The following is a 17,410-nucleotide window of genomic DNA, read 5'->3' as shown; positions in this document are numbered from 1 at the left end:
ATCAGGGAGGACGGGGGCTGGGGATCTAGGGAGGGGCAGGGCCGGGGGTGGGGGTCCCAGCCTGGGGGGAGGATGGGCCCAGGGCGGGGCGCTGGTCTAGGCCTGGGCCTGTCCCTGGCTCATCCCTGGTTGGTGCAGCCGCAGCTGCGGGTCCCCTTGGTAACGGAGCCGGCTCGGTTGCTAGGGGGCGGGGCCAGGCCGGCGCACGCGCGCGTCTCACTTCCGGCTCTTAAGGGAACGTGTCCCTGTAGCGGCGGGGCGGCCGGGCCGGAAGTGCGGACCGCGTTGGGGGCAGGCGGCGATGGCGGAGCAGGCTACGGCTCCCATGAGCGAAGCGCACAACGTGAGCGGGGCCGGGGAGGCCCCCGCCGCCGGCCCGGCGCGCCCGCCCGCCACCCCCGAGGGCATGGCCCTGGCCTACGGCAGCCTGGTGTTCATGGCGCTGCTGCCCATCTTCTTCGGGGCGCTGCGCTCCGTCACCTGCGCCAAGAGCAAGGTAACCTGCGGGCCCCCCCCCCCCCGCCCGACCGGGCTCCCCCCCTCCGGACCGGGCTCCCCCTCCCCCTCCCCCGCCCGGACCGGGCCCCCCCTCGTGGGACTCATCCTCTGCAGCACCCCCTTTGCGCGTCTGGGCAGCCCCCCAGGTACCTCCCGCCCTGCGGGGCCCTGATTCCGCGTATTGCTGCGCTGGTTGGACCCCCCCCCGCCACAAGGGGCCTGGGAGCCCCCAGTGACAGATCAGCCTTTTGCTGTGGCCCCCACTGCTCCCCTGAGGCACCCAGGCTTGTTCTGATCGCGGACGTTCCCTTCTCGTGCCGTGGAGAGAAAAGTCCTGAGCCGCTTCCAGAGACTGGGACCCATATGTGCACACGGGGGGGCCCACAGCGTTTTCATTACCCCCCCAGGTATTACTGCTCCCTTCCTGGCAAAATATGCTCTCTAGCTACTGGTCCTTCACCCCTGTTTGTGACCCACAGGGTTTTGCTTTCATTCTCTAGTCCTGCCTTCGTTCTCCCCTTCATGAGAGAGGTACCCATAGGGTATTTCTGCCTTCTTGGTTATTGCCCCCTGGGTAGTGCCCCTGCTGGTTCAGGAGGAGTTCCTGTATCCTTGGAAAGCTTCTAAGCCCCATCATCCCTCTTTGAGTAATGTGTCCACCAGAGAGAGTTGATCCTGGGTTCTGTTTCTGCCTCTCTGGCCTTCTCCCCAGAAACACTCCTGCTTCCTTTCACTATCCTCCACAGAGATGCTTTCCCTGCCTGAGAGAATTCTGCTCCCCTTCAGCTTTAGGTTAAATAAACACCTCTCAGAGTGTCTGCCTCACTCCAGGAGACTGCGTTGGATAACCTCCCAAGGTCTGTTCCAACCCTGCATTTCTATGATTCTGCGCATTATCCTGTCCCCTTCTTGGGGGGGCGTCTAGTAATGATAGCTCACCTTGGTTTTCACAGTTATATCACATTTTCTTTCCTAATGGCTAGTTTGGGGAGTTTATCATAGCTGTGTTGTTCAGTGTGCGCTAGATGGAAATAAAGCTGCGGGGTTAACAACAGACCTTGCTGCAGAAAATGAGTGATTCTTTGGGTACTTAGATGCTGTCTTGATCTGGGGACTGCTGTGCAGCAGCCAGCTGTATGCTCTATATGAGTCGTCACTACTTTCATATGTTGTTTTGCATAAGTGGTAGCACTAGGGTGCATATCTCTCAGGCAAGATTGCAAGTGTGTTGTGAAAGTTTCTGTGTCTTGATTAGCCAAACAGCTAATGCCAAGTGTGGAGTGCACTCAGCTGTTTGGTAACCATCACTAGACAGGTTTCAGAGTAGCAGCTGTGTTAGTCTGTATTCGCAAAAAGAAAAGGAGTACTTGTGGCACCGTAGAGACTAACCAATTTATTTGAGCATAAGCTTTCGTGAGCTACTCATGAAAGCTTATGCTCAAATAAATTGGTTAGTCTCTAAGGTGCCACAAGTACTCCTTTTCTTTTTGCATCGCTAGACAGTAGATTGCTAGCCATCATGCTCTGCTATGTGGTCTCAGTACCACAGCAAAGCTCTTGATCTCATGGAGAGGATGCAGTGTAAGGGAATAAAAGGTCATATCAGGAATTGAGGACCTACATTGAGAGAACCAGACTTTTTTGGGTCAAAAGAGACTTCAAGTTACCTAACAGAAGCTTCCAAAATTATTTAAAGGAATTTACAAAATGAATACATCTTTCACACTCGTAAGGGGCTCAGTACAAGGGCGCATCCTAAGAATGTGGTGAGTAAAAGGTGGCTGGACAGAACTGTCATTCAGTGGGTAATAAACATATGGCATACACAGATGGGAAAGCTAAATGAAGCCAAAAATATGAATAATGTTGAAACAGTTCCGATGCAAGAATAGCACAGGGAATGCAGAGCCAGCAGTGTCCAACACTGGTCTCTGCTGGGGGAGTAGGAAGAAAAAAATGGGGAGGGAGGTCAGCTCAGAAGGCCTGCTGCTTTCTCCCCAAGGGAAAAAGTAGTAAACTCTGGCAAGTCCTGCTAGGACAAAGGTGGGCAGGTATGTTGCCATATCAGTTTCTGCTTTTAATAAAGGCTCGGCAAGGATGACTGGAAGCCAGCAAGAAACTTATTTCCGTGTGAGCCCAGCGTTGATTAGTTCTGCACGGTCCAGCAAGCTGATAGCACTGCTGGTGCTTCTGGACCTCTTCTCCCCAATGTGTTGATATGGAGAGCAGGTTAATCCACAGATGTGCTCTTCTTCTCTCTCTAGAATGCCTCAGATATGCCAGAGACTATTACCAGTCGGGACGCTGCTCGCTTTCCCATTGTTGCCAGTTGCACCCTCTTCGGACTCTACCTCTTCTTTAAAGTAAGTAAGCCACTTGCATCCTGTGGTGTTGGGGGCCATAGAAATGTGTAAATTCCCTTCTTTGCTCGTTGTTTGTTTTAACCTCTCTACCTTACTGCATTCGTGTTTAAATCACATCAAGACTGATCACAGCCTGCAGTGCAGACGTCTCAAAGAGGAGTCTCAAAGAGGAGTCTGAAAGACTCTTTTTGGCTTGCTGTATTGTGATCTCTAGAATCTGGGTGCACACTATGTTGAAATTGCAGAGGTTTTAGAGATCCTTGCAACGTTGCTAGGCAGTGAGAGACATGAGGGATGGCGTGTCAGCCTATATTCTGAATTATCTGACTTTTATGGCAAGTCTGAGTCTGTGTACAAGTAAGTGCTTATAAAATAAGACCAAAGAGCCAGTGACAATTTTGAGTCGCTTCTCAGACTACTAAGCACATGTGTCCTTCCTTGACACATTGTGGTGCTGGCTCTGAAGTCTGAGATGTACTAACTCAGTAGTTCTCAAAGCCGGTCCGCGGCTTGTTCAGGGAAAGCCCCTGACGGGCCGGACCAGTTTGTTTACCTGCCACATCTGCGGGTTCGGCCGATCGCAGCTCCCAGTGGCTGCGGTTCGCCACTCCAGGCCAATGGGGGCTGCAGGAAGGGCGGCCAGCACGTCCCTTGGCCCGCACCTCTTCCTGCAGCCCCCATTTGCGATCAGCCGAACCCGCAGATGCGGCAGGTAAACAAACCGGTCCGGCCCAACAGGGGCTTTCCCTGAACAAATGGCGGACCGGCTTTGAGAACCACTGTACTAATTGATAACTCAGTGACCTGGCTGAAAGCAGAGGAGAAGGAAGAATCTACAGTTCAGATACCTTCAAACTTGGTTTCATATTCCTTTCCTGCTGTAAGCCATCTTAGGCATTGATAAATGCTGGCTATCCAGCTAACTGAGAAGGTAAAAGGTGACATTGTCTATAAGTAAAAATAATCTACTGCATGTTTCGCAGGGGAAGCCTCAGAGAAATACTACATCTCAGGTTACATGAAAATGCCAGAACTGTAGCTAGAAGTCATGGCAGTAAGGGCTTTAGGCCTTGTATATGAGAATAGTGGCACTGATATAACTAAATGGACTTAGGCCTCATCTCTGGGTATGTCTACACTACGAAATTAGGTCGAATTTGTAGAAGTCGGTTTTGTAGAAAGCGTTTTTATATAGTTGATTGTGTGCCCCCCCCCAACACAAATGCTCTAAGTGCATGTAGTCAGCGGAGTGTGTCCACAGTACCGAGGCAACCGTCGACTTCCGTTGCACTGTGGGTAGCTATCCCACAGTTCCTGCAGTCTCCGCCGCCCATTTGAATTCTGGGTAGAAATCCCAATGCCTGATGGGGCTAAAACATTGTTGCGGGTGGTTCTGGGTGTATATCGTCAGGCCTCCTTTCCCTCCCTTCTTCTGTGAAAGCAAGGGTAGACAATCGTTTTGCGCCTTTTTTCTTGAGTTACCTGTGCAGACGCCATACCATGGCAAGCTTGGAGCCCGCTCAGCTAACCGTCACGGTATGTCTCCTGGATGCTGGCAGACGTGGTACTGCATTGATACACAGCAGCAGTTTGTTGCCTTTTGGCAGCAGACAGTGCAGTATGTCTGGTAGCCGTCGTCGACCTAGTCCTGGGGGATCTTTTAACCAGCCTTGATGAAGTCAGGGGCCCCTGGGCAAACATAGGAGTTGACTCAGCCAGGTGATTTCCCTTTTAAGTTTCATCTCATGGCAGTTGAGTCCTACCGGCAGTGCACTGTCTTTTAATCAGCAGCCAGCAGAATACGATGGCCAGCAGTCATACCGTCTTCTGCTGAGCACCCAGGAGGTGATGATGGCTAGCAGTCGTACTGCACAGTCTGCTGCCAGCAAGATGTATAAAGATAGATGAAGTGGCTCAAAACAAGAAATAGACCAGATTTGTTTTGTATTCATTTTCTCCTCCCTCCCTCCGTGAAATCAACGGCCTGCTAAACCCAGTTTTGAGTTCTATCCTTGAGCGGGCCATTCTGTTTCTCGCAAAGCCACCCCCTTTGTTGATTTTAATTCCCTGTAAGCCAACCCGGTAAGCCATGTCGTCAGTCGCCCCTCCCTCCGTCAGGGCAATGGCAGACAATCGTTCCGCGCCTTTTTTCTGTGCAGACGTCATATCACGGCAAGCATGGAGCCTGCTCAGATCACTTTGGCAATTAGGAGCACATTAAACACCACATGTATTATCCAGCAGTATATGCAGCTCCAGAACCTGGGAAAGCGAAACCGGGCGAGTAGGCGACGTCAGCACGGTGACAAGGGTGATGAGGACATGGACACAGACTTCTCTCAAAGCACGGGACCTGGCAACGTGGGGATCATGGTGCTAATGGGGCAGGTTTATGCGGTGGAACGCCGATTCTGGGCTCAGGAAACAAGCACAGACTGGTGGGACCGCATAGTGTTGCAGGTCTGGGACGATTCCTAGTGGCTGTGAAACTTTTGCATGCGTATGGGCACTTTCATGGAACTTCGTGACTTGCTTTCCCCTGCCCTGAGGCACAAGAATACCAAGATGAGAGCAGCTCTCACAGTTGAGAAGCGAGTGGCAATAGCTCTGTGGAAGCTTGCAACGCCAAACAGCTACCAGTCAGTCGGGAATCAATTTGGAGTGGGCAAATCTGCTGGGGGGCTGATGTGATGCAAGTAGCCAACGCAATCAAAGATCTGCTGATATCAAGGGTAGTGACCCTGGGAAATGTGCAGGTCATAGTGATGGCTTTGCTGCAATGGGATTCCCTAACTGTGGTGGGGCCATAGACAGAACCCATATCCCTGTCTTGGCACCGGACCACCAAGCCGCCGAGTACATAAACCGCAAGGGGTACTTTTCGATAGTGCTGCAAGCACTGGTGGATCACAAGGGACGTTTCACCAACATCAACGTGGGATGGCCAGGAAAGTACATGACGCTCGCATCTTCAGGAACTCTGGTCTGTTTCAAAAGCTGCAAGAAGGGACTTTATTCCCAGACCAGAAAATAACCGTTGGGGATGTTGAAATGCCTATAGTTATCCTTGGGGACCCAGCCTACCCCTTAATGCCATGGCTCATGAAGCCATACACAGGCAGCCTGGACAGTAGTAGTCAGGATGGTGGTAGAATGTGCATTTGGACGTTTAAAAGCGCGCTGGCGCAGTTTACTGACTCAGACCTCAGCAAAACCAATATTCCCACTGTTATTACTGCCTGCTGTGCACTCCACAATATCTGTGAGAGTAAGGGGGAGACGTTTATGGTGGGTTGGGAGGTTGAGGCAAATCTCCTGGCTGCTGGTTACACTCAGCCAGACACCAGGGTGGTTAGAAGAGCACAGGAGGGCACGGTGTGCATCAGGGAAGCTTTGAAAACCAGTTTCATGACTGGCCAGGCTACGGTGTGAAAGTTCTGTTTGTTTCTCCTTGATGAAACCCCCCGCCCCTTGGTTCACTCTACTTCCCTGTAAGATAACCACCCTCCTCTCCTCCCTTCAATCAGTGCTTGCAGAGGTAATAAAGTCGTTGCTTCACATTCATGCATTCTTAAGTCATCACACAAATAGGGGGATAACTACCAAGGTAGTCCAGGAGGGGTGGTGGCGGAGAGAAGCACCAGGAGGAGTGGTGGTGGAAGAGGGAAGGACAAGGCCACACAGCACTTTAAAAGTTTAAAACTTATTGAACGCCAACCTTCTGTTGCTTGGGCAATCCTCTGAAGTGGAGTGGCTGGGTGGCAGGAGGCCCCCCCACCGCGTTCTTGGGTGTCTGGGTGAGGAGGCTATGGAACCTGAGGAGGAGGAGGGTGGTTGGTTACACAGGGGCTGTAGCAGTGGTCTGTGCTCCTGCTGCCTTTCCTGCAGTTCAACCATATGCTGGAGCATGTTAGTTTGATCCTCCAGCAGCCTCAGCATTGAGTCCTGCCTCCTCTCATCACGCTGCTGCCACCTTTCAGCTTCAGCCCTCTCTTCAGCCTGCCATTTACTGTCTTCAGCCCACCACCTCTCCTCCCGGTCATTTTGTGCTTTCCTGCACTCTGACATTGTTTGCCTACACGCATCGTCTGTGCTCTGTCATTGTGGGAGGACAGCATGAACTCAGAACACTTCATCGCAAGTGTGTTTTTTTCGCCTTTTAATCTTCACTAGCCTCTGGGAGGGAGAAGATCCTGTGACCCTTGAAACACATGCAGCTGGTGGAGGGGGGAAAAAAAAAGGACAGTGATACTGAAAAAGACACATTTTATAGAACAATGGGTACACTCTTTCACGGTAAACCTTGCTGTTAACATTACATACATAACACATGTGCTTTCGTTCCAAGGTTGCATTTTGCCTCCCCCCACCGCATGGCTAGCCCTTCCACCCTCCCCGTGGCTAACAGCGGGGAACATTTCTGTTTAGCCACAGGCAAACAGCCCAACAGGAACTGGCACCTCTGAATGTCCCCTTAAGAAAAGCACCCTATTTCAACCAGGTGACCATGAATGATATCACTCTCCTGAGGTTAACACAGAGAGATAAAGAACGGATGTTGTTTGAACCCCAGCAAACATACACTGCAATGCTTTGTTCTACAGTGATTCCCGAGTATGTGCTACTGGCCTGGAGCGGTAGTGTCCTACCATGGTGGATGGAATAAGGCTGCCATCCCCAGAAACCTTTTGCAAAGGCTTTGGGAGTACGTCCAGGAGAGCCAAGAATGCCAGGGCAAATTAATCATTAAACATGCTTGCTTTTAAACCATGTATAGTATTTTAAAAGGTACACTCACCAGAGGTCCCTTCTCTGCCTGGCGGGTCCAGGAGGCAGCCTTGGGTGGGTTTGGGGAGTACTGGCTCCAGGTTCAGGGTGAGAAACAGTTCCTGGCTGTCGGAAAAACCGGTTTCTCTGCTTGCTTGCTGTGAGCTATCTACAACTTCATCATCATCATCTTCCTCGTCCCCAAAACCTGCTTCCATGTTGCCTCCATCTCCATTGAAGGAGTCAAACAACACAGCTGTGGTAGTGGTGGCTGAACCCCCTAAAATGGCATGCAGCTCATCATAGAAGCGGCATGTTTTGGGCTCTGACCCGGAGCAGCCGTTTGCCTCTCTGGTTTTCTGGTAGGCTTGCCTCAGCTCCTTAAGTTTCACGCAGCACTGCTTCGGGTCCCTGTTACGGCCTCTGTCCTTTGTGCCCTGGGAGATTTTGACAAATGTTTTGGCATTTTGAAAACTGGAACGTAGTTCTGATAGTATGGATTCCTCTCCCCATAGAGCAATCAGATCCCGTACCTTCCATTCAGTCCATGCTGGAGCTCTTTTGCGATTCTAGGACTCCATCATGGTCACCTCTGCTGATGAGCTCTGCATGGTCACCTGCAGCTTGGCACGCTGGCCAAACAGGAAATTGAAATTCAAAAGTTTGCGGGGCTTTTCCTGTCTACCTGGCCAGTGCATCTGAGTTGAGAGTGCTGTCCAGAGTGGTCACAAAGGAGCACTGTGGGACAGCTCCCGGAGGCCAATACTGTCTAATTGTGTCCATAGTACCCCAAATTCGACCCGGCAAGGCCGATTTCAGTGCTAATCCCCTTGTTGGGGGTGGAGTAAGGAAATCGATTTTAAGAACCCTTTAAGTCGAAAAAAGGGCTTCGTTGTGTGGACGGGTGCATGGTTAAATTGATTTAACGCTGCTAAATTCGACCTCAACTCCTAGTGTAGACCAAGGCTCTATGAGAATGTTTGTACTAAAGTTGACTTTAAATTATGTAGTTATACTTGTACAAATCCCTTATGTAGCTGCACTTAAGGTAGTAAATTACCAATTTCGACTGAAGTTTAAACTGGCTTAAGCGTGTCTACGTGGTGGGGGTGGGATGTAAAGGCCTAAATAGTTTACAATTTTAAAATCAGCTTAGTTAAAGTGGTACAGCCTTTCTTTTATTGAGGAGGCCTTAGTTAAGAATTAATTTCAACTGCAATTCTAATCCTTCAGCATTTACAACTTTCTCATACTTCTCTGCGCTGTAATCTTCCATTCTTGGTCATTAGCCAAGGGGGAATTTATTTTTAGAATACTTGAATGAAATTGGTTCAGATATATTTGAGTTATATGAGCACTGGGGCAGGGGGAATACGTCTCTAAAAATACCATCTGGGCAGGGTTCTCACTCCTGGAATAGGGGAGACCACAAGCCAGGATCCCTACTATTTATGGCATCCCCCCACCATCTTTACAAATGCTGCCCATCAAGCATTCTGGTCAGTTCCTTCTTGACTGTGGTCAAAGAAGGTGGTCCCCCTAAGAAATCCAATCTCCTGTGGTGTCAGGATGCTAGCAGGACTCCTCAGGTACCTTTACCGTCCCTTATCTTTTGGTCATGCCAGGGGTGGCTGTGAAGTGTCTCGAGGGAAAGCACTAAACGTGTGCAATGTGGACAAATTAATGTTGCTACGTGAGCCTTCACTTGGACGGGTTTAAAATAGTTACCATGATGTTACTCTGCATTAAGCATTTGTATTTTAATTTCTCTCTATTTTAAGAGACTACAAGAGAAGATCAAAGGCTGCCTGAAGTGCTTCTTGGCAAATTTAGCTAGGTTACAAGTGTGTGTGTGAGAGAAAATGAATGCAGGCTATAAGGCTGCACATGCATTTCAGAGGGGTAGGGGTTCTAATAATATCCTCAGATAAACTAGGGTGGAGCATGAGTTTAGGATGCCTTTGGAACTGAAGGGGTAGGGGGAATGCTGCCTTAATTCAGTTTTCATAGAAATGTAGGGCTGGAAGAGACCTCAAGAGGTTATCTAGTCCAGACTCGGTCAACCTCTTTGTCATTTTTTTGTATTCAGGCTGTTGCATGAATTTAACAATTTCATGCTCCAATCACATGCTGAATTTTTCTCCAAAGGAGAATTGTGGGGGGGAAAAAACGAGTGCCCTTTCCTGCAATTTTTTGATTAAGCCATTTTGAATGGCTCGCTGTTGCAGGTGGTAGCATAGACCCCGGAGGTGGCCACCTATCCCACATGACCCTTATTATGGGATCGGGGGACTAGTCATTGATTTTAATTCCTTTTTTGTTTTAACCCCGCGGTATGAAATATAATAAATATGTTAAAAGGAAAGGAGAACTTGTGGCACCTTAGAGACTAACCACAAGTCCTCCTTTTCTTATTGCGAATACAGACTAACACGGCTGCTACTCTGAAACCAGTAAATATGTTGAGTTCCCTTAGTCATTCTTAGTCACTTGTCACAACTGTGACCAGAAAGCAGTGACCAGTAACGTGCTAGTTACATCACAGCTGCTTCACATGCAAAGGGGTTCTTGCCTTTTCCGCCACCTGCAAGGTGGGAATTGCTATTATAACCGAATCTCGGTTTTTTGCCTTCCAGATCTTCTCTCAAGAATATATCAACCTGTTGCTGTCTATGTATTTCTTTGTCTTGGGGATCCTAGCCCTGTCTCACACCATCAGGTAAAAAATGGGGGAGGGTACCTCAATATTGTATGGTAAACTCTGTCCTGGTAACTAGGGGAGTGTATAGGGAAGTTCCCTGTGGTGTACGTGCACCTAGAAGGGGGCAGATTGGACTTGTTTATTCCCAGAGTGTTGTTACCTTACAGCAGTAGTATACGACCTAGCGCTTTTCATCAGTAGAACTCTAAGCAGTTTACAAAGGAGGGCAGCATCATTATCTCTGACTTACAGACAGGGAAGCTGAGGTATAGAGTGGAGAAGTGACTTGCCCAAGGTCATACAGCAGACCAATGGGTGAGCCAGGTGTAGACCCTGGCTCTCCCAAGCCCCAGGCTCGTGGACAAAGCACTGGGCTATGCAGCCTGCAAAGGAGTTTGGATTTATGCTCTTACTGCACCATAGGTGTGCCTGGCCAGCAAGGCACTGTCCCTCTCCTGAGGAGCTAACAGTGTATGTTGTATTTAAACAGCACAGAGAGCACGTTTTGCTTTGAACAGCAACCGTAAGAGATGGTTCTGAAGTCCTCAGTGGACTTTTATTGACAAAGCTTGTGCCTCAGCAAAGCCAGTTGGGAAATTGGTTTACAAAACACAAACCTCAGTGAAAACTGCAGGCTAAATTCTCATCTGCACTGGGACACAATGTGATACGGTCGGGGAAACAGGTGGAATTGGGCCACCGTTCTGCTCCATCCCTCATGCCTGCGGCTAGTCACACGTCCCAGTGCAAGTTAGAGCAGTCTCAGCGCATTACACCAGCAAGGTTCACTAGAGTATGGTGTACTCCAGCCCACCCCCTCTTGCCCCACAGACCAGAGGGGGCAGCTCTGCGAGCTTTGCACCAGCTGAGGATTCCCCCTTTCCAGGGGGAACTGGTCGCCCACTGAAAGCAGTATTTCCGGTCCCTTTGCACCTTAGAGTAGGGTAGGATCTGGCCTTGGATGTTGCAGTCTCATCTGAGCTTTTCTAGAAAAGTCAAGTTATTGTGGGGGTGGGGAATCAGCTTCCTGTTTCCTGAGCTTTTTGGGGGTGGTGTGGGAAGGGGAAAGATGCCTTCCTTTAGATTACAAGATTTTGAACCCTATCCAGATCCCTCTGACTTCTGATATTGGTTCCACTAGCCTCTGCAAACCCAGGAGGTTGTGGGCTTTAGGGACAGGGATAACTTCCCCAGGCTTTTGGATTATGGTGTTTTGCCTTTTTCTCTTTAGTTGTGCTGACTCAAACTCATTAGCTACTCCCTGAGATGGTGGTGCTGGTGTCAGGCTTCGAATGGGGGTCTCTCCACTGCAAGTCTCTGACCAAGGAGACTTGTGGGATGCTGCAACAAGTTACACTAGAAACTGTTAGGTGGGCTGGGGTATGCAGAGGGCAATCCAGGGTGAGCCGCAGCCTCATGGCTTTAGGAGGTGTGATGGATGGGAAATGAGAACAGTCACTCCTGAGCACGAGCAGAATTGGGATGGGGCTTCTCTCCCTCCAGTGGAGCTGTCCTTTCTCTCTGGCTAATGCTAAGCCACCCCTGCCATGGGTGACTCTGAAAAGCATTGGAATGCAGCCAATTGCACCAAATTGGCATGCTTCCAAAATATACCCAGCAGTGGTTCCCCTGCAGGCCGCCTCCCCCCCCCCATCCCCCCGCCCAAATTGGTTTGAATACTGCCTATAACCCTACTAAGACTGTCTTCTGCCGGTTAGAGCCTAGTGATGGAGTCACAGCCCTGGCTGTGCCACTATCTCAGGAATATTCAGCAAGTCACTTCATTTTTCTGTACTTGAGTTTCCCCATCTGTACAGTGGGGATAGGATAGAGGTGTTGGAACTTAATGTTTGTAATGTGATTTACAGTCATCCTGGAGGTAATAGGGAAGGGCATTGAATTCACAGGTTCTTCTGCAGGATTGACCTCCTCTCCATCTCTATTTCAGCCCTGTCATGAACAAATTCTTCCCAGCTAACTTCCCCAGCAAACAGTACCAGCTTCTCTTCACCCAAGGCTCAGGGGAAAACAAGGAAGGTATGTCCATTTTGCCTGCTTTCCCTTGGGACTTTTTGTTTGTTTCCTGCTTCATGTGCTCTCACTCTCTCAGCTTGTCAATTTTCAACCCTTCATTGAATCAGAATATTTTGGACTCTGCCTCTCATTTCCCACGCCACGCTGCTATGGCCTGCTTGGATGTACCCAGTGCTCTTTAGATACTGTGCATGTGCTGTTAGATACCAAAGCCGAGGTCCTCCCTGCCTGCTGCCTTTTGGTCAGATGGAAGATCCCAGTATCAGGGTGCTGCAGAAATCAAACTGATAAAAATATTAAAAATGAATTCTCTTTATCTAAGGCTTTTAAGTAATCTAGTGCTGTCTCCACTGCTCCTGATCTCCACCCGCTGATGTTCTATGAACAAGTAGAATATGCTTCACCTAGCTGAAAAAGTACTTCCTGTTAATTAACTGTGTGAATGTGAAAGGCAAAAAGGCATCCTCCTCCTGAGACAGCTGTGTGTATACAATCCCAGCGAACCTGAGTTCAGGTTCCTTCCTGGCAGCAAGACAATCTGCCGAGGAAGAGTGGCCTGGTTGAAGGGAAAGGTCCGGATTTTCCAAGTTCAGCTCTGCATGCATGTGGTTACTGCAGAATTGGTCACTTGCACGTGCAGTGTCACTCCGACACTCGTTTGGGAAAGTTGCCACGGTGGTCCTGTGTTGCTCACCTGCTATCTCTCTCTCACACACACACACACACACACCACTCACACCACACACACACCCCCCCCACACACACACACACGTCCCTGCTCTGCCTGTGGGAGAGTGGGAGGAGTTGTGCAGGCCAGATGGAATCATGCTGTTATGTTTGTTACAGAAATAGTGAATTATGAGTTTGATTCCAAGGACCTTGTATGCTTGGCCATGAGCAGCGTCGTTGGAGTCTGGTACCTGCTGAGGAAGGTAAGCAAGGGAACAAAGCAGCGGTGGGATATTCAAACTAGGAAGGGGGAGGAACAGCCGCTAGATCAAACTTGGGAGTCTCTTGGTAATCTGCCTGCGAGGAATAGGCAGCTTGTGCCGCTGGCTGTGCTGAGCCAGATTATCTTCCTGTTGTGTTTGGCCCTTAGCACTGGATTGCAAACAATCTCTTTGGACTGGCGTTCTCTCTCAATGGCGTGGAGCTCCTGCATTTGAACAACGTCAGCACTGGCTGCATCCTGCTCGGGGGCCTCTTCATCTACGATGTGTTCTGGGTAAGCAGGCACGGCTCGTGGGCATTGGCGGAGGAGGAGGAGCAGTGACACACCACCCCTGTTCTGTAGGTTTTCTGGCAGAGGTGTCCATATAGGATGTCCTGCTAATTTTGGGAAAGGAGGGAATACTGGAAACGGGGTGTATGCTTTCTCCTCTGCCCGAAAGCAAGGTGTGGTGGGAGGGGGAAATGACAGGGTGTTTGGCCAAAACTTAGCCCAGCAAATACTCTTCCAAATTATTCACTTAATTCCATAGGGTGGCTCCCGGAGCATGCATCTCTCCAGTGAGAAAAACCGGCTGCATTGCATAATGCATCTGGCACCAGCACTGCTATCTGTTTGCTCTAGTATAGCTGGTTTTCTCAGCTGATTATCATGCTGTGCCTACAAGCAATCTCCAGTCAGCCTTCCTGGCTCTGTACAAAGGACTTGTCCTTGCTGCTTGATTTCATGTGTCTCGTTGTAGCTCAGTGAGAATCGTTCACAATTTGGGATCCCAGGTGGTAATTTTACAACAAGGGGAAGATAAATACGTTACTGAACATGCTACAGGTCCCTCTTGTAATGTTGGTGTGAAGTTTTGCTACAATGTTTAAAGATTTTCCTTGGTCCTTGTGGCTGCTTCAAGGCCCAGGCTGCTGGAAAGTCCCTCTGGATACTGTCCTCTCTTTGGCCCTGGCTAGAGTTTCTGACCTCACTCCTTGGTTATAATAGACATTCTAATAGTGATTGCACCATTCTGTCATGCTCTTGTCTCTCTGTATGCTAACTCTTGGATCTCACTGGCCAGGAACGAGCTGGCCTCTGATTTATAGGTCCACAGTTGGCTTAATCTAAACTAGATGCCATGAAATGACCAGGAATTGAAGAGGCCTGACAAACTCGTGTTTAGTCAGTCCAACAAAAAGGTGCCAATATTTAAAATGGACACATTCTTCCAGATAGTACAATAAAAATAGATGCCCAAAGAGCAAAATACAGTTGTCAGAAGCAGTCGTCACACTTCCTATTGAATTCAGTCCTGTTTCAAGCTTCCAGACACACACTCTGCATTGTCTGCTAATTGAGGCCAAGTCAGCTGTTTGTACTTTTATTGAATGCCTTCATGTAAATTTAAGCCAATGGCAGGCACCCTCAATTTGGTCGACTTAATGTAGTCTCTCTACACACGCACATCATACGTCGTTTGGAAGCTTATGATGTCTACTTTAGGATGAGGTATGATATGGAGCTGTCAAGTGGTGCTGTTTCCATAGAAACAGGGATAAACAATGACACCATCACATGTTAAAGTGACCACATCACAATATTTGCATTCGCTTCTCTTAGTTTAATGTCTCTCTATATTGTTGTTGTGATGCTTTGAGGTCATAATCTATTGTTAAAAGAAAAGGAGTACTTGTGGCACCTTAGAGACTAACCCATTTATTTGAGCATAAGCTTTCGTGAGCTACAGCTCACTTCGTCGGATGTATGCTGTGGAAAGTGTAGAAGATCTTATTATATACACACAAAGCATAAAAAAATACCTCCTCCCACCCCACTCTCCTGCTGGTAATAGCTTATCTAAAGTGACCACTCTATCATACACATTATAAGGAGAGTGGTCACTTTAGATAAGCTATTACCAGCAGGAGAGTGGGGTGGGAGGAGGTATTTTTTCATGCTTTGTGTGTATATAATATCTTCTACACTTTCCACAGTATGCATCCGATGAAGTGAGCTGTAGCTCACGAAAGCTTATGCTCAAATAAATGGGTTAGTCTCTAAGGTGCCACAAGTCCTCCTCTTCTTTTTGCGAATACAGACTAACACGGCTGCTACTCTGAAACCAATCTATTGTTAGATTTTGTTTTACCCTTGTATAGGTATCATTGAAATGCAATAGTGCTGGTGACGTTTCTAGTCAACCTCTCTATCATCGTGACAATCTCTGAGCGTGTGGGCTAACACAGTCTTCGTTGCCTGGGCATGTACCCAGTTCTGAGCAGGGAAGATGGTCTGACCACAGATGCAGTTGATTATGCAGCAACCCCTATTGGTACAGGCACAAATAAGTTCTTGTAGAAGCTCAGATGCCAACAGGCCCTTGAAGAATTACAGGAAATAATTCATCATCCACATTTTTCCACCCATGTTGCAAAGGTGGTCCACTATCTGGTGTACCTGTGTGCGAGGACATCCAAATCTTTATTTGCCAAGATGCTCTTTTGACATGCTCTTCAAAACTGTCCTCACATGGTGGACGTTTGGCTAGTGAGTTGTCCTTTTTGATGGCTAGATTGAGGCACAAGCAATTCAGATCTGTGGGTCTTCTTTTCTTTCTCACTCTGGTCAGACAGCACTGCTACCAACTTCCTTGCTGTAGAAATCCTAGCTTGTCTGTCCTCTCTCCCAGAAGCAGTAAGCTATCTTTGTTTTAAGAACATTAAGCATAAATTTTTTTCTCCCAACACCAAATAGGAATGACAGAGTCACATCCTGTTAATGCAGGTACAGCAGGAGGTACGCTGCGGAAGTCAGGAATGAGTGCATCACAAATTGCACGCACAAGTATGAAGGGTAACACTTGTCAGTTGTGCTGGTAATGGAGCGTGTTTCAATCCACATGTTTATCTCTGTTCCATTTTCGGAAAGTAGTGAATAGCAAGTGCTACTGGAAAAATCTCCAGCCAGGAGGGGTGTTTGTGCTGAGTGTTTTCATGCACACTCAGATATATTTTGAACCATGTGGTCAGAGGGATTTTACAAGTGACTGCTTGCTGGATGCCACATTTAGGCCTTGTCTACACTACAAAGTTTTGTCTGCAAAAGCTGCCTTTTGCCGACAAAACAGGAGAGGGGTGGCAAAACTCTGCTGTTTTGCCGACCGTATAAAACCACCTCAGCGAGAGGTGTAAAGCTTTTTGCCTCAAAGTTAAAGTGACAAAGCGTCAGTGTAGATGCTGCTGTTTGTTTTGTCAACATAACTGGCTTCCATCTGTATCCCACAATGCCCCCTGTGACAGCTCGGCTCACAGTTTTGATCTCTCCTGCCCTGTAGGCAGGCACCCCTCCTCTTTCAAAGCTCCAGGAAGTATCTGACAGCTCAGCATGCTCTGTTTGGGGAACAAAGGGCAAATCCTTAATGTGGAATGCTCCTGTTCTGCCCTGCACTAGAAACACCGCAGCAGGCAGACTGCTGTTTGGGGGAGGGGGGCTGCCGTGACATTTCTCAGCACAGAGAGCTACAGAGCTGCTCAGGATGGCTCCCGGCAGCTGAGGAGGGTTTGGGAAAACTCAGGGAATCACAGAGCCATAGGCAGGCCAGCAGAGCGGGCTGCTACGGGAAAGACTGCTATGCAGACTCCAAGCAGAGCCAGGGGCTGATGTGGGGGGGTGTCCCTCTCCCCCTGCCTCAGGATAGGTCAGTCAGCCTCCTGTCCCCCTGCCCCAGCCACACTACTCTCCTTCCCCCCCCTCCCCCCACTTCAGTTGAAAAAGCATCCGACAATATACTGAAACATTGCAAACCCTTCCCAAAGCACCCTGCGATCTCTTGCACAGTGGGTAGCTACCCATAGTGCACTGGTCTGTGTCCATGCGAGCACTGTCAGTGTGGATGCACTCTGCCAACACAAGGAGCTAGTGAGGGCATGCAACTTTGATTTTAATTAAAGTGGCTTAACTTTTGCTGACAAAACTTTGTAGTGTAGACAAGGCCTTTGAAACTTCTTCCATGGAGGCACAGGGCATCCACCAATCATCTGCTCTTTCTTGCATCCTTCCTCAGATCCTGTCCAGTGTTGTCTTTCTGCAGTTTTCACGGAGTTGCAGTTGTAT

At 48.9% G+C, this 17,410-nt stretch overlaps 1 protein-coding gene across 2 annotated transcripts in view; it reads left to right on the top strand.

Annotated features, from left to right (window-relative positions):
• Positions 1 to 229: 229 nt before the first annotated feature.
• The window catches only part of HM13 (histocompatibility minor 13), a 35,685-nt gene continuing 18,504 nt past the window's right edge, over positions 230 to 17,410 (top strand). Inside the window, exons 1-6 of one of the 2 annotated variants that reach the window (XM_077832021.1) lie at positions 230 to 496; positions 2,763 to 2,861; positions 10,265 to 10,347; positions 12,278 to 12,366; positions 13,210 to 13,295; positions 13,463 to 13,588. In XM_077832021.1, the coding sequence (XP_077688147.1) occupies positions 302 to 496; positions 2,763 to 2,861; positions 10,265 to 10,347; positions 12,278 to 12,366; positions 13,210 to 13,295; positions 13,463 to 13,588 (678 nt within the window). In that variant the 5' untranslated portion in view covers positions 230 to 301. The remainder of the gene's footprint in view (positions 497 to 2,762; positions 2,862 to 10,264; positions 10,348 to 12,277; positions 12,367 to 13,209; positions 13,296 to 13,462; positions 13,589 to 17,410) is intronic. The other variant, XM_077832022.1, reaches the window with a different exon arrangement.

This window comes from Eretmochelys imbricata, chromosome 13 (genome assembly GCF_965152235.1).
Source record: "Eretmochelys imbricata isolate rEreImb1 chromosome 13, rEreImb1.hap1, whole genome shotgun sequence".
In the NCBI taxonomy this organism is placed as follows: domain Eukaryota; kingdom Metazoa; phylum Chordata; order Testudines; family Cheloniidae; genus Eretmochelys; species Eretmochelys imbricata.
The sequence above is the reverse complement of the archived record's forward strand: the minus strand, read 5'-3'. Positions and strand labels throughout refer to the sequence as shown.